At 42.0% G+C, this 16,342-nt stretch overlaps 1 protein-coding gene across 3 annotated transcripts in view; it reads left to right on the top strand.

Moving 5' to 3' along the window:
• Nucleotides 1-5,641: 5,641 nt before the first annotated feature.
• Nucleotides 5,642-16,342, top strand: part of LOC311040195 (protein NLRC3-like) — a 35,448-nt gene continuing 24,747 nt past the window's right edge. For 2 of the 3 annotated variants that reach the window (XM_084050310.1, XM_084050309.1), the window contains exons 1-3: nucleotides 5,643-5,726; nucleotides 13,141-13,203; nucleotides 15,028-15,127. In XM_084050310.1, the coding sequence (XP_083906436.1) occupies nucleotides 15,042-15,127 (86 nt within the window). In that variant the 5' untranslated portion in view covers nucleotides 5,643-5,726; nucleotides 13,141-13,203; nucleotides 15,028-15,041. Of the gene's footprint in view, nucleotides 5,727-13,140; nucleotides 13,204-15,027; nucleotides 15,128-16,342 lie in introns of all 3 variants that reach the window. The other variant, XM_084050311.1, reaches the window with a different exon arrangement.

Genomic DNA, 16,342 nt, shown 5'->3' with positions numbered 1-16,342 from the left:
TGCGTGAATAAATATGTAGGACGGACAGACAGGAAACACATTGAAGTAACTTCAGTTACAATGAACCACAAGGCAGATGACGTGTGTGTGTGTGTGTGTGTTTGTGTGTGTGAGAGATGTGGTTGTCGTCAGACAGAAACCTCATGGCTGTTCATTGTGAGCTTGTAGATTGGCTATTTTCACCAATTTTGCGCAATGTGTGTCATTATGTGACATTAATTTATGGAGGAGGAAACAACATACAATGATGGAATATGAAGACACAAGGTTTCTGCCCGACAACGACAATAATATGTAACTTCTGCTTTGTGGTTATTACCCCCCCCCCTCACTTCCTTCCTCCCTCTCTCTCTCTCTCTCTCTCTCTCTCTCTCTCTCTCTCCATCTTGACGGAACAGAAAAGGAGTGAGACGACACAGATACATCCTTCTAGTGTGGCGTGATAAATGTAGAGTAAGTGTCTTTATATATATTATGTTCTATAGACACAGATATAATACATCCTTCTAGTGTGGTGTGCTAAATGTAGAGTAAGTATCTTTATATTATGTTCTATAGACACCGATATAATACATTCTTCTAGTGTGGTGTGATAAATGTAGAGTAAGTATCTTTATTTATATATATATATTATGCAGTGGTGTAAAGTACATTTACTGTACTGTACTTGAGTACAATTTTGAGGCATTTGTACTTTACTTGAGTATTTCCAATTTCCAATACTTTTACTTCTACTCCACAACATCTCGGATCCAAATATTGTACTTTTACTTATCTACAATTATTTTAAAACTTTAGTTACTAGTTACTTTGTAGATTTTGATTATTATTACAAAACATACATTAACCACTTCAGCCTTACTTAAACTTTGACTATTTGAAAATAGCAGATCTATAAGCTCACAATGTGTCGCGTCGCGATACATTGTGTCATCTAACTCTGATGACCCCTAGGGGTCCCTGACCCGCTGTAGTAATTCTGATGACCCCTAGGGGTCCCTGACCCGCTGTAGTAACTTTGATGACCCCTAGGGGTCCCTGACCCCCTGTAGTAACTCTGAGGACCCCTAGGGGTCCCTGACCCCCTGTAGTAACTCAGGACCCAGGGGTCCCCGACCCCCATGTAGTAGCTCTGAGGACTCCCTAGGGGTACCGGACCCCCTGTTGTAACTCAGGACCCCTAGGGGTCCCCGATCCCCCTGTAGTGACTCTAAGGACCTCCTAGGGGTCCTGGGCCCCCTGTAGTAACTCTGAGGACCCTCTAGGGGTATTGACCCCCGTAGTAACTCTGATGGCCCCTAGGGGTCCCTGACCCCCTGTAGTAACTCTGATGACCCCTAGGGGTCCCTGACCCCCTGTAGTAACTCTGAGGACCCCCTAGAAGTCCCTGACCCCCTATAGTAGCTCTGAGGACTCCTAGGGGTTCTAGCCCCCCTGTAGTAACTCTGAGGACCCCCTAGGGGTCCCTGACTCCCTGTAGTAACTCTGAGGACTCCTAGGGGTTCTGGCCCCCCTGTAGTAACTCTGTGGACTCCCTAGGGGTCCTGGACCCCCTGTAGTAACTCTCTCTTAAAGAGATATTCTATTCTATTATGTAACCAAACACATTCATTGCATAAATGACTGTCTCTCTCTCTCTCTCTCTGTGCTCAATAATCTCATGAATTGTCTTTTCATTTTTTCCTTCTCTCTCTCTCTCAATTCACATGCACTTAAATATTCTATTCTCAGTTAAAAACTTCAGTTAAAAACTGACCTAAGTTTCTTGGACCGCTCTTTTCTGTCAACATTAATCTCTTTGGCAAATATAGTCGATCTACAAGCTCACAACGATGCGCTGTGAGCTTGTAGATCGGCTATTTTTGGCGAATGTTCCCCCCAGAATAGACATACTGGGTTTGATTTATTTGATTTGCACAACAGTTACTTAAACATAGGCATACATAATAGCTCTTTCCATGGGAAAGTTTACAGTATTAGTTGTTGTGCCGGTGAGGTAAGAAACCCTGGGGGGCTTATGCGAGTACCTCACCGTTTACATTATATATATTGATTTATTTATTATTAAAAACAAAAACAAAAAATTAAAATAATGAACAGAGAAAAAAACAAGACAGAAAAATAAAACATCTGTGAACTAAACATAAGATAAAGGAAAAATAAATTACAGACTGGGCAGAAGAGACAAATGGAAATAAAATGATTGGGACAAGGCAAAAACATGATACTACAGTATAGCCATGTGAAAATAGTAAAGATAAGATATTTCAAAGGTCCATACTTGACAACAATTATGGTTGTCTACCATCTAGTGTATTCAATTTACGTAACAGGCTTCTCTTGTAGGTAGGAAGGGAGGATGTGGTTGCCACTAGGTGGAAGTGGGCATTCCATAGCACCTCTATATTTTCTGGCGAACTGCCCCCTGTTGGTGGTACTTAGTGGGGCATGTAATTGATTTGCAGGTCTGGTTGGGTAGGAATGAATGCTAGAATTTGGCTGGAAGTACTGTTTGAAATGATATGGGAGGTGGTTATACTGGTATTTTGTTTTGTAGGTGAATATACATGTTTGGAGTATATTTATATTAAAAAATAGTTAGTAAATTGAGTGAAGAAAAAAGAGGTGAAGACGGATCCCGGGGACTAGAATTTGTAGCTATCCTGACAAACTTTTTTTGTAGCATATAGTTTATGGAGAGAAGTTGGGTAGGTGCCCATACAATGTTACAGTAGGTTAGGTAGGGATATACTAGGCTGTAGTATAGGGTTATTAAACAGGCTCTACTTAGAAATTGAAAATATTTCGCATCCACCACTTTTCCTAGGAAAGGGGTGGAGGCTACTCTGCTTATTTCAACACCTTCAATATTGAGTTTCGCTTCCTCAGGGTTGTATTTTTTCTTTCCAGAGAATATTATAATTTTTTTTTTAAATATATTTAGTGAGAGCTTATTTAGTTGGAACCATCTAGAGAGGATAAGTAGACATTGGTTTGCTTCCCTGATGAGGGTATCGAAATGTTTGTGGGTATGGATGACGCTTGTGTCGTCGGCGAACAAGATGGAAAACATGTTTTTTGATGCTGCAGGAAGATCATTTATATACAGTAGATAAGGAATAACAGGGGGCCAAGAATTGAGCCTTGTGCCACTCCACAGGATAATGTTGCCCTAGAGGATTCTGCATTTTTGACAGCAACATATTGTTGTCTATCAGTTATATAATTTTCTAGCCAGTTGTACACTGTACCTCTAAACCCATATTTGGACAACTTTATTAGCACTATATTATAATTGACAGTATCAAACGCCTTGGAGAGATCCAGGAAGAGTCCCAGTGCATATTCCTTATTGTCTAGTGCAGAGGAGATTTTCTCAGTGATGTCTAGTAAAGCCATGTAAGCTGAATGTTTTTTTACGTAAACCATATTGATGGTTGGATAGTATATTGTTTGAGTTAATGTGCTGAAGCATTCTTTTGTAGACAAGTTTTTCTATGATCTTTGAAAATGAAGGTAATATTGAGATAGGGCGTTAGTTAGTAAAGTAGTTTTGGTCGTCAGATTTGAAAATAGGAATAACTTTTGCTATCTTGAGGTCACTTGGTACCTCTCCAGTTGACATTGAGAGTGTACATATAAAGGTTAGTGGTTTAATGATAGTTGTTTTTACCTCTTTTATGAGTGTAGATCTGATTTTGTCGTGGCCTGCTGCTGTTGGTTTCAGTTTATCTATAATGTCCTGTGGGTCAGGGCAGTCAAAATTATTATATACAGGGAAACAACCATCAATATAGTCCAGGGGACTTCCCTCTCTACTTACGATCTTTTTACTGAGAGAGGCACCAACGTTTATTTCATCAGGATCAGTGATGGTTTTCCCTCCATCATAGAACTGATGTGGGAACTTGGATATTGCTTTCCTTCGGTGGAGTAACCGGTTTATTATGGTCCAAGTTTCTTTGATGTTACCGGCGGATGCCTTGAATCTATCACTGAAGTGCTTTTTTTTTTTACCACTCGGAGGAGATGATTAAATTTATTTCTGTACAGTTTATATCTAGTGTGGTTCTCTGGGGTTGGTTTTGTTATGTATATCTTATAGAGTCTGTTTTTCTTTCTTGAGGACTTATGCAGTCTGGTGTAAACCAGGGCTTGCATGGCTCCTGCTTTTTTGCATTTTTTAAAGTAGTTAGGGGAAAACATCTTTAAGTAGACTTTTAAATGTTGATACATTTTTTTCATTATATTTCCGGTAAGTAAATTTGTCATAACACTGATTCCTTACTTTGTCAAGGAGGGTAAATTGAAAAATAGGGAAATGATCCGAGATGTCTGCGCACACAATACCTGCCTGGAGCACTTTATTCACTTCATTTGTTATGATGTTATCTATTAATGTAGCAGACCTGTCAGTCACTCTGGTTGGTTTATGGATTACTGGATAAAAGTAGCTTGAATATAATGTGTTCAGTAAATTCTGGGTAGGAGAATGAACTTCATTTTTAAAGAGGTTTATATTATAGTCGCCAAGGATATAGCACATTTTGCCTTATTTATTTATTTGATCTAATACGGTTACCAAGCTGTCATTGAAGTTATCAATGTCTGTGTCTGGTGATCTGTAAACACAGCCAACTATAATTCTCCTGCCGCCATTTGGCAATATTATTTCCAGGAAGAGTAATTCTACACCTTCAGAGTTTAATGACAGGTCTGCTCTGTTTATATAATCATAGTCCATTCGGATATACACCACTAACCCACCACCAGTTCTCACATCTCTAGTCACATGTACAGAGTTATAATGGGGGAGCTCGTACACACCTTTTGTGTCTTCAGTAGCCCATGTTTCAGTTAGTGCTATAACAGAGAAATTGAGCTTCAGAGATGATAAAAACAGTGAGAGGGGCCCATAATTCGTGTTTAGACTGCGTATATTGAGGTGGAAAGTGGTAAACAGTAGATTTTCGGCTGGCAATAGGCTAGCAAGTTCCTCAAGTTGTTTCTCTGTGTAATATCTACAGGGCTCCTTCATTTGTGAGTTACAGTATACATCAGGATCTACACTGTGTAGTCCTGTGTTGCCAACCTCATCCAGTTCAAAGGGGTTAAAAATCATATTTTCAAAATTAGTACCGCAATTCCCATCAAACAGAAAAACAGGATCATCATCTTCAACATTGTTAAATGGAAAGAGAGTTACACATGTATGGCAGGTCCAAGAATCCCATAACCTTGACTTTACCTTTGAGGCTAGTGTGTCTAGTTTAAGGTGATACTTATTTTTACATATACTGTACCACAGATAATAATTTGTGATTTCACAAGTTTTAAGCATTTTGGACAGGTGTTAGTTTCCTTCATTAGTATATTTTTTTGCTATATGGGGAAATAATAATAATTCATTAAAATAATAAAAAAAATGTAGGTGGTCTCACCACCTAAATAGTGGTCATGAGAGTTACTTTGGTTTCATGTGGTTAATGCTATTCATAATGATGTAATGATGTTTTCATCTCTCTGTCTCTCACTCTCACTCTCACTCTCAGTACTCAGGTGTGTTTGTGTGGGAGGAGGGGAGTGGCTTAATAATTACATCATGCAAGTGTGTGTGTGTGTGTGTGTGTGTGTGTGTGTGTGTGTCAGGGAGTGGTGTATGAAATAACTACATTTCACAACAACAGCAGCGAATAGTGGCTCCGTTATGAGACAACATATGTGCGGTAAGTTTTGATACTTTGATTAGTTTTAATATGTTTAATAATTACATAATGATCCTCAGAGCTCTATAGCTCTATAGGGAATACAATAAAATCCTAAAGGGGGCGGCAACATGTGTCACTTGGTAGCAACGGTCGTTGTTGGGGTCGGAGGATACATACAACAACAGCTTGGAAAGAGTGACTTTCTCCTGCGAAATTAGCCGATCTACAGGCAGTGCGCTTGTAGATCAGCTATTTTCGGAGAACAGATTTAATGTGCAGATTACCAATCTCTCTCTTTTTTTAAAACCTATCTGTATCTAACTATATAAATGCCGACCAACTTCCGCACCCTCGGTGTCCACACCCCACAGCTCTGTTATCGACTAAACAACGCACCGCCAGACCACATGTCGGCAACTGACTCGCCACGGCGGCCGCGCTGAATTTACGCCTCGCGTAGGGGACATCTCACTGCTCACTACAGCTTTTCCACCGCGCAACATAATTAATTCTACTCACCAAATGTCGGACAAAACGGAAGGGGAGCCAGCTTCGTACCGTTTACCGTGCGCACGACCTCATCACCACAACAGCACGCAGCCGCTGCGGGGGTTTTTTCCTTTTTTTCCAAACTTTTTTTTTGGTCACCATTTTCTCCAGGCACCATTTCTGGTGTAACGTCGGGTGTTTCTTTTCACCAGCCAATCACCTTTCACGTTGCCACGTCCGTTGCCACGTCGCGCTGACGTACGCTAAACAAGCGCTGCCGTGCGCACAATGCAAACGAGCCCAAAGGCGCGCAAAAATAAGCCGCCCATTGCTTACACACAAAGTCAGACCTGGCAACGCAGCCTAGGCCAATCATGTGTGAGAGATCTACAAGCTATGGGGCAGAGACGCCACCGTATCTTAGCAACAACTACAGCGCTCACTCTCATTGGTCCTGTCACGCTAACAGCAGTCTCCAGACAATGGCATCGCAGACAGCTTGCTGTTACTGCTGTAGCCATCACAGGCAGTTGCAGCACGACGGACAGGGCGCTGTGATAGCTGCCATGTCGCTAACGCTAACCTGGTTGTCATGCCTGCAGCGGCTGTGCAATCACTTTGTCAACAATGCACGTTCGTGTGGTGAATGTCTATATTGCTGCTCAGTTCGTCCATTGTAGATGGTGTATGTTTGTGTGTGTCTTCTGGAGAACTATGTAGCTCCACAGCAACTACAGTAACTAACGTAATGGCAGGACCGCCCCGTGCAACGCATGTTAGGCTGCATTATGGTCATGTAGTAATTTCAGATAATTTCGCTCCGATTACAGCAGTGTTTATCAACCCTTTCACGCCGCCCCCCCCCCCCCCCCCCCCCAAATACACGTACTTGATCTGGGACCCCCCCATTCTGTTTGACTCCGTTCCACAAGTAAATATTGTGAAAATAGCCGATCTACAAGCTCGAAACGCCTCACGTTGAGAGGCTTTGTAAGCTTGGAGATCGGCTATTTTCTACATGATTGCCTCTTTCTTACATTCTTTGCCAATGTGGCCCATGTTTTCATAGCATAGTTTATTGCCTACTTCTGTTGCAGAAATGGCCATTTCCTTTACTTTCGGTTTTTTATTGTCTCCGCCAGGCCGAAAGGCATGGCGCAACACTATGTTTCACCCCCTGTCCGTCCGTCTGTGATAGCTAATCTCTCACATCGTTGACTTGATCGCAGCAAAATAACAGCCCGATGTGGAGACTCAGTGAGAGCTGGATAAACGACGTAAAATGTGTCAAAAGGAGTCTGTACGGCTGTCGATAAATGAACACATGACGTCGGTGGGAGAGGAGATATTGTGTCTTTTGGACAAACAGCAGCGTGGTAGGTGCCATGTCATTGTTCCGACGGCTCATTGTTCCGACGTATACTAACCCTATACCTAACCCTAAACCTAACCTTAACCGCACGCGGAAGCCACGTAGTCGGAGTAATGGAATGTCGGACTTATGGGCAGTCCCCAGCGTGGTGCTGATGTTTGTTGTGTGAAGCAGCTTAATGTCAGAGTGTTTGTGTTGGAGCGCCTCAGTGCGGCTGCAGAGTTCATGTGCAACCTCTTCCACAGAGACACAGAGACACTAGAAACTCTGCTGGGGAAAAAAAAAACTGCTGGGCATTGACTTTCCTATGGACATTGATCTACACACTGCAGGTATATCTGCTACACACACAACATCAAACTACACACTGCAGCTATGATGCAGCGTTTGCATTACAGCCAGCATGCCAGCGTAGTTCCCATATGGTTTCAAGGTGGGCTAAACCATATGGACCCCATGTCAGCAATGTCAGCGGCATCCACTTCAGTCCCAACTGCGATGCCCATGCAGGCTATAAGTAGCTTCTACCTGGCCCTTAGGTGGGCCCCAACTAGCCATGTTTATGTGGGACCAAGGCGGGTCCTAACTGGGTTTGCCCATGCAGGCTTTAACTGGGTTCTACCTGGGCCCTAGGTGTACCCTAACCAACCACAGTGCAGTGCCCATCGCTCCAATTGTTGTGATGTCAGGGCTCTCAATACTGCACATTGGTGGAGGAGGAGGGGCCGCAGGGCGACCGCACACATCGCTGAACCAATGGTAGCCCACGGATGTTTCCTCTGTGGATTTACAATCTGCCCCTCTATGCCACATATCATCCGCACTACAGGGTCTTCACTGACCGAGCCACGGCCCCACTGACCCTCATGACGCTACGCAGCATGCGCTAGGTTGCCAGGTTTGCACAGCCTGCGCCAGAAACAAGCAACCACCTTCATGAAAAAAAAAAAAAAACCGAAATGGTCCGCAATGTTCCAGGGGTGTCCCCGCGCGTCCCAACACTCCACAGGGGGTCAGTGGACCATCAGGGGGTCCGCGGACCCCCTGTGGACCCCCTGAAACATAACAAATATTATTTCTTCAAATTTTTTCCTTTTTCAAAAAAAAATTTCCACAGTTTCACTCCGGCGATTTGGGTCCCCCAATATACACACGGCCACGCTGGGCCCCGTGCGCGGCTGGGGTTGAGGGGGGCGTAGCCCCCCGAAACTCTAGTTGTTAATAAGTGTTCTTGAATCTTGAAACAGTGTAAATTATAAGCAATTGGCAAGCCAAAAATGACTCCTTCAGAGTGAACCAGGCCAGGTTCAACAGGTTTTCGGGCAACGACTACAGCATACAGATGCAAAACAGCTTCTCTAGAAACAACACTTTACAAGTGAAATATAATTTACAAATTAAACACAATTCACACGTGAAGCCAGTCAAGGTAACGATGCCACGTTTTCAGTCATTGTCTCCGCCAGGCCGAAAGGCATGGCGAGAGAGTATGTTTTGCCCCCTGGCATGGCGAGAGAGTATGTTTTGCCCCCTGTCTGTCCGTCCGTCCTTCTGTCTGCGAGCAGCTAATCTGCACCACCGTTGGCCCAGTCGCTGTGAAACTGCACACACACACTCCCTGGATGCCACAGCAGAAGCTCTGCCCCACATTTTTCAGATCAACCTGTCATAGCGCCACCATGAGGCCGACTTTTGCAAAACACATTTTTGGATATTACCATAGGCGGCGGGTGAGTCCGACATTTGGGAAGGCTAGTACGGGACACATGCACGCGCCCCCCCGCGCGCGCGCGATTTTTTTCGGGTTTCCCGTGGATAAAGTTACTTTTTTGGTTACTTTATTAAGTTTATTTCGGTTATAGGGTGACAAGCAGTGCTGCGCAGCCTGCGCTGATGTGAACGCAGTAATGCACGTTATTTTCTGCTGAAGGGAGGGGGTGGAGAGGGTGCTCCTTTGATCGGCGGGTAGGCGTGATCGTCACCAGGGGGCTGCAGCGACAGCACACACAATATATAATGCTGCGCACATTTATTATATATAATTTGCTCAATTTCAAAAATTTTCCAGGATAACATTTGGGAAGGCTTAGCCTACCCTACCCTAGCCTTCATTACCCGCCGCCTATGGATATTACTCCTACAGATTTTGTCCAAACAACACACAAATCGGTACACACAGTATCTCTATAGTCATGTGATCAACATGGATCTGTCCGATTTTCCATATTCTATCCTGATTGGCTAAGATTGGCTTCCAAAGTTTGCAGGATTGGTTTGTTTCGAACAAAATGCCTCAAGTCATGAACGCAGCATGCGATTTCCGTGAAATTTTGTACGCACATTCCCACTAGGCCGAGGATGAAATGCCCCCCTTTTCACATTGGCCTGTTATAGACCATATTCACACGGCGGCCATGTTTCTATTAAGTCAATGAAGTGCCACCCCGTTGCCACAGCAACGGGGTGGCACTTTCAATGTTAAATTCCAAAATGGCCGCCGTATGAATATGGTCTATAGCGCCACCAGGAGGCCATAATAACCTACCTGACCTGGCGGAGACTTGTGCTCTGAGGAGCACTTTTTTGTTATTTTTTATTTTTATATTAAAACACAGTGAGTCAGGTAGGCAGGCTGTTTGTAAATGTTGAGCAGCCAACAGCCTGAGCTACTATGTTTGATTGATTGATATATTAGCCAACTTTATTTAGAAGTTTGTGGAAAAAAAGCACATGCAAGTACAGTTTAAATACACGGTCTACTAAATAGGATTAAAAAGCCCATGAAAGCCTAATGCATGGATTAAAGTTCTCCGTTGTGGCGACGGATTTCCGGTGTGAATGACATGACCGAAGTCGTCAAAACGCAGCATATACTTGCTAGTCAAAATTATCTCCAAAATACAAAGCATGAAAGCGTCCATCCCCAGCCAAATAATGTAGGCCTACATCGATCTTTCATAAAGATCAGCTGCTTAGAGTGCTGGCTGGCTGCTGCTGTGCTGCCAAGACCCACTGAATGTAAGTTGTAACCCGATACCGATGTGTTAGCCTCAGCTATACTGCTATACGACGGTGTTGTGCGCAATAAATAGCAGATCTACAAGCACACAACGCGTCACGAATCTTACGCGTTGTGTGCTTGTATATCTGCAATTTACGGCATGCAACACCAGTCAGTGACAGTGTGCAATTAGATTAGCCTAGCCTATGTTGTGCTCTGTTCCCCCTGTCGTTAATTTATGACTTAAAGTAGCACGGATTTACCAGTGTGAAGTTATGGAAGGTGATCTGTGTTTTTTTTTGGTTTTTTTTGGCTTTGGGGGGGTCATACAGCTTTAATTTATTGAATTTTGTATTTGATTTTTTCTTTTCTTTTTCATACGTGTTATACTATAATATTTCAACCAACACAAACGGATGCTACTGCAAGTAGGCTACCAAGACTTTCTTTACAGACTGTCTTGTGTCTAGACAGAGCAAAGAAGTCACACAAGTTTCCTCATCAAATGTAAATATGAGAGCTGCTCACGGACACATCCTACCACTGAAAGAGCGACAACTCATGCCTTTTCCAATGTTGACATTTCTTTCAGAATGTATCTCTTCCCTGTATCAGTAGTGGGGAAAGATCATTTTGCAAACTGGAAATGATCATAAATAGACTGGGGAGTGCATCGATTCATGACAACAGACTGAACCATCTAACTTGTCCATTGAATCACCCGTTGCATCAATTGGATTGTGCCGACCTTAAAAGGACTTTGCCTTAAAAGAAAGCACTAATCATTTTGGTAATCAAATATACAACGTGCAGCACTTAGCGTTCATTTATATATGCCCTGCATTTTGTGTTTGGCCTTCATGTAATGTATGGTTGGACATTGGGCAGCGCTGACTGTAGTTGTTTCTGAGAGAATCTGACAGCTGATGTGTGGTGCAGAGGGCTTGCAATGATGATTAGCACTTTTCCCGTGACGACCGGCTCTAATGATAATAATAGGCTAATAATGTCTAATAAACAATGTTGTTGTCTATCAATGCATGTGCGCATTACGCACATTAAGCATGCCGTCTGCTGGTGTTTGAGACACACACGCACAGTCACACTTTCCTTGTGTTCCTCCACTTGGAGGTGGAGTGGAGGAAAGTTTGGGGGGCTCGGGATTTTGGGCCCTTGATAGTGAGCTTCAGTGAGCTTGTATATCAAATGGCTATTCGGTGCCCAACACCAGCGTGCAATGAAGTATAAATCATGCAGCAGTTTTTACAACAGACAGTTGAATCATGTGACACAGAGTAAGTGGATTTAAACGCAGGGTTGCATTGCTCATGGGACAGCCTTGCACGCCTTGCAGGAACCTATTTGACTAGGAGCACGCGCAGGCACACGCATAGATTTAAAACAACTTTAAATTCACACCTCAACAAAGTTTACAAAGGCTCCCGACTCACACCAGGTGGATTAACATAGGAATGAGCCTAGATGCATATCATCATATTAGTATCATCACTTTGGTTCTCTTAATACATTATACTATCTATAAACACCATTGACACTAGTTTAGTATCATCACTTTGGTTCTCTTAATACATTATACTATCTATAAACACCATTTACACTAGTTTAGTATCATCACTATGGTTATCTTAATACATTATACTATCTATAAATGTTATTAACACCAGTTTAGTATCATCACTTTGGTTCCCTTAATACATTATACTATCTATAAACGGCATTTACACTAGTTTAGTATCATCACTTTGGTTCTCTCTCACTCTGTCTTTGTCTCTGTGTGAAGGAGGCCTTAGGGTTGGGAACACTACACGTGTGTGTGTGTGTGTGTGTGTGTGTGTGTGTGTGTGTGTGTGTGTGTGTGTGTGTGTGTGTGTGTGTGTGTGTGTGTGTGCGCGTGCGCGCACGTGGTGTTGTGCGTGTGCGTGCGCGCACGCGGTGTTGTGCGTTGTAGAGAACTCGTAGAACTTGTTCGGCTGAAACCAGAGTGGAAAACAAACTCTCTCTCTCTCTCTCAGCTTTCATGAAACCGATTCATGGCTTATCCAAGATAAATTCATTCAGGATAGCTGATAAATCCCGGCTTAATTACCAATCTAGGTTTTGTGAAACAGGTGGTCTATGAAAAACAAGCCCCCAAAAAAGCGACCAGGCTTAGTGGTCGTTTATTAGTAGTTTAAATAACTAACTTTAGATCAGCTATTTGAAAATAGCAGATCTACAAGTTCACAATGAGTCATCTTGACACATTGTGAGCTTGTAGATCTGCAGTTTAAACAAATATTTTGGGGGGAAAAGTGAAATATTTGTGACGCAAGCCCAAATAAACTTACCTTTAACTCAGTTTTCATGATCACACTGTCACTATGAATTGAGTATAAAGGGACCCCAATTGAAACAAGCCATAGGCTTTTTGGGGTTTTAATCCTATTTAGCTGACCTCGTATTTGGACTGTACTTTTGTGCTTTTTTTCTGCAAACTTCTAAATGAAGTATTCAATCAATTCAATCAATCAAGCAATCACCTTTCTCTCCTCTCTCTCTCTCTTTTACAGGTTTTCTGGTTTGAGGAGATCTTTGCTGTCCATTGATGTGGAGTTTACACACTTTTTGACTTTGTGAGTTCTGAATATTTTATTTTATACAAGATACTCAGATCATCTGAATATGTCATTTTAACTCTCTCTCCGCTCTCCTATTTCCTCTCTCTCTCTCTCTCTCTCTCTCTCTCTCTCTCTCTCTCTCTCTCTCTCTCTCTCTCTCTCTCTCTCTCTCTCTCGTATGTTATTATGCATCCTTAAAACAACATGACACCAAATAATGTGATCATACAGCATAGACTCAACAAACTCCTTCATTGAAGCATATAACCCACACAAAGTAAACAACATTCCATCATAATAAAATACAATAAAGTACAGGATTTATTTCCATTGGGTCTTCGCACAAGCATGTTTGTGCCAGCGCATTTCTGGTGAACCCCTAACCCTAAAATGTAACAATTTAACAATAATTCTCTGCCTCACTAATATGTATGAATTTATGAGAAGTGCAGAGTGTTCGTTGGTGCCCACTGTTCTCACCAAGTTCTCACCAAGCGGGCCCAGTGTTCTGTGTCACTGGGTCCAGTGTTCTGCCTCACGCGCAGAATAAATATATATAAAGCAGGAAGAACATGAGTGTGCTCAGTCTGCAGTGAGCACACAATAAAGTACTCACATGACATTATCCCATTTTGGGCGGGAACCCCTATTTGTAACTATACCTTTCAGGGTGGGAACTCCTTTTGGGGTTCCTGTTGCTATGTACAGTATATAGCAACATAAATGTGTTGGATTTTTTGAATATATATTTGAAGTTTTTCAGAAAACTTATGTCAGGATTTAGAAGGCGTTTTTAGAATCGGCCTCAGGTAAATAGGATGATGTAAATGTCATGTTGACAAACATGTCAAACGAGAGTGAATGCCAACATAACAATATTGCAGGGTATTTTGGCAAATGTTTTGGGGGCACTACCCACACATGTTGCTTTATTGCTCATTCCACGAATACCCGATCCTTACAAGCTGTACCTCGTTGTAAAGGTGACTAATCAACGATAAAAATGATATAAAACACAATACCAATTGGCATTATTAAAGGGGACAAATAATCGACCAAAGTTAACTTTCCGAACTTTTTGTGGGCGTTTTTTATGTTGAGTGTTTTATTAGAACATGAAGAAGTGATTGTTCTAACACACAACAATCAGTTCTGTCTCACAGTAGTTGGCTGTGTGAAAGAACAACAGCGTTCTTTCACACAGCCAACTTCAACCACAATCAATGTTTCAACTGTAGCCTACTGAAAAATAAGTGTCTGTGTTTGTAGGCTGTCTACCCTCCTTAATGTGGCCGATGTGCACCCTCTATTGGACAAACTGTAAAACTACACCACTTGATTTTTGATTTCTCTGCTGCAGAGTTTAAAAGTGATTGTCTCAGAAGTAGACCGACCATTTGGTTAGGTTTGATACCATTACATGTCTATTCACTATTATTAATACAGACTGGATGTAAAATAAACCACTACCTTATGTTCCCAGTATAGAATTACAATCCAATTGACATTTTTATACAATAAGGTACAATGTTTATAATCATCTGCCCTTCATGACAGCAGTTGATGTACATAATAAGTTGAATTAATAAGATATGAATCATCTTCTCTTAATGACAGCAGTGGATGTAAGTAATAAGTTGAATTAATAAGGTGATCTATATTCACCATACTGTACAGTCAGTGTGTATGTGACATGGATCCACAACAATGTCATGAATATTGTCCTATAGTAACCTCTTCATGTAATGAATGTGTCCAACTGTGTGTGTGTGTGTGTGTGTGTGTGTGTGTGTGTGTGTGTGTGTGTGCGTGTGCGTGTGCGTGCGTGCGTGCGTGTAGGTCTCTGCTCTACTATGAGTGAATCTGTGGAGAGAGAGGAGTTGGATTCTGCCTCTAAGCCCATCCTGTGTGGAGAACATGAGAGAACCAGAGCAGAGAGGTCAGATCAACTGTTATGAGACCATGTACATTAGAGCTGTCTGTCTGTCATGCATACATCTATGAGACCATTTCTATAGAAATACTTGAGCTGTCTGTCTGTCTGTCTGTCTATCTGTCTGTCTGTCTGCATGCATATGTTACACGCCCCAGGGGTGTGGCTTAGTAAACAGATTATATTTTTAAAACTGATCTGCAGGTTTACCTGAACAAACAGGGAAAATCGTCAGTTTTGGTGTTGTTCAATCTCTCTTCCTTGTGTATCTCAATTTATTAACAATTATGCAGGTTATGTTCACAAAATATCAATACACCCATCTTTTCTTCTTTCTTACACTTTTTCATCAAAAATCACAATACACATCTTTCTATATTCACATTCCCATGTGTTTACTTTTCACAGCATTAATAAACTGGAATATTGTCTTTGGCTTTCACCAATCATATAGTGCCTACTGCTAAGAATTAATTATTTTTAAATGTCATATCAACATGAACTTATTTATGCATACACATGAAATCAATCAAAAATCACTTGCTTCTGAATTTGACCAAAAAGGTCCATACTGCATTGGGGGTGCAGTACGTTAGTCCGACAGCGCAGCGCTCCGACGTTTCCAATACTAAACCCGAACCAAACCCGCACCCTAACCCTAACCGCACACGGATGCCACATAGTCGGAGAAAAGGTCTGTCGGATTAACGCATGCCTCCCCTGCATTGGTACATCACAATGGACAGACTACAAAGACACATTGCAAGGCATTACTGGAGAGCAATAACTAACTAAATCAAAACGAAAATAAACATTTATCAATGCAAAAAGTGCAATCACAAATTAAACACTACAACAGGAGCTTTTAACACTAAAGGGAGCAGCAAAAATACTGTTAGTGAAACACACTACAGGACATGTTTTTGAGAAGCAGTAATGGCTGCCATGAATCTGACTGCTTAGACCTAGATTCAACTACACTCAACAAACTAATACAAAATCACAACATTTCTGGCATAAAACCAAGACAAGCTTTGTTTTATATTACAAAGTGCTAATATTGAACATGTTTTATGTTCTAATACTTCATTTACCTGAACAAACAGGGAAAAACGTCAGTTTTGGTGTTGTTCAATCTCTCTTCCTTGTGCATCTGAAGAAAGACGTCACCTGACCAGCTAAAGCTACCTGTCTCAGACGATTTTGCCACCTTGTGGCGAA

Source organism: Gymnoscopelus microlampas, assembly GCF_963454915.1.
Source record: "Gymnoscopelus microlampas genome assembly, chromosome: 23".
In the NCBI taxonomy this organism is placed as follows: Eukaryota; Metazoa; Chordata; class Actinopteri; order Myctophiformes; family Myctophidae; genus Gymnoscopelus; species Gymnoscopelus microlampas.
This window is presented reverse-complemented; position numbering and strand designations above follow the sequence as displayed.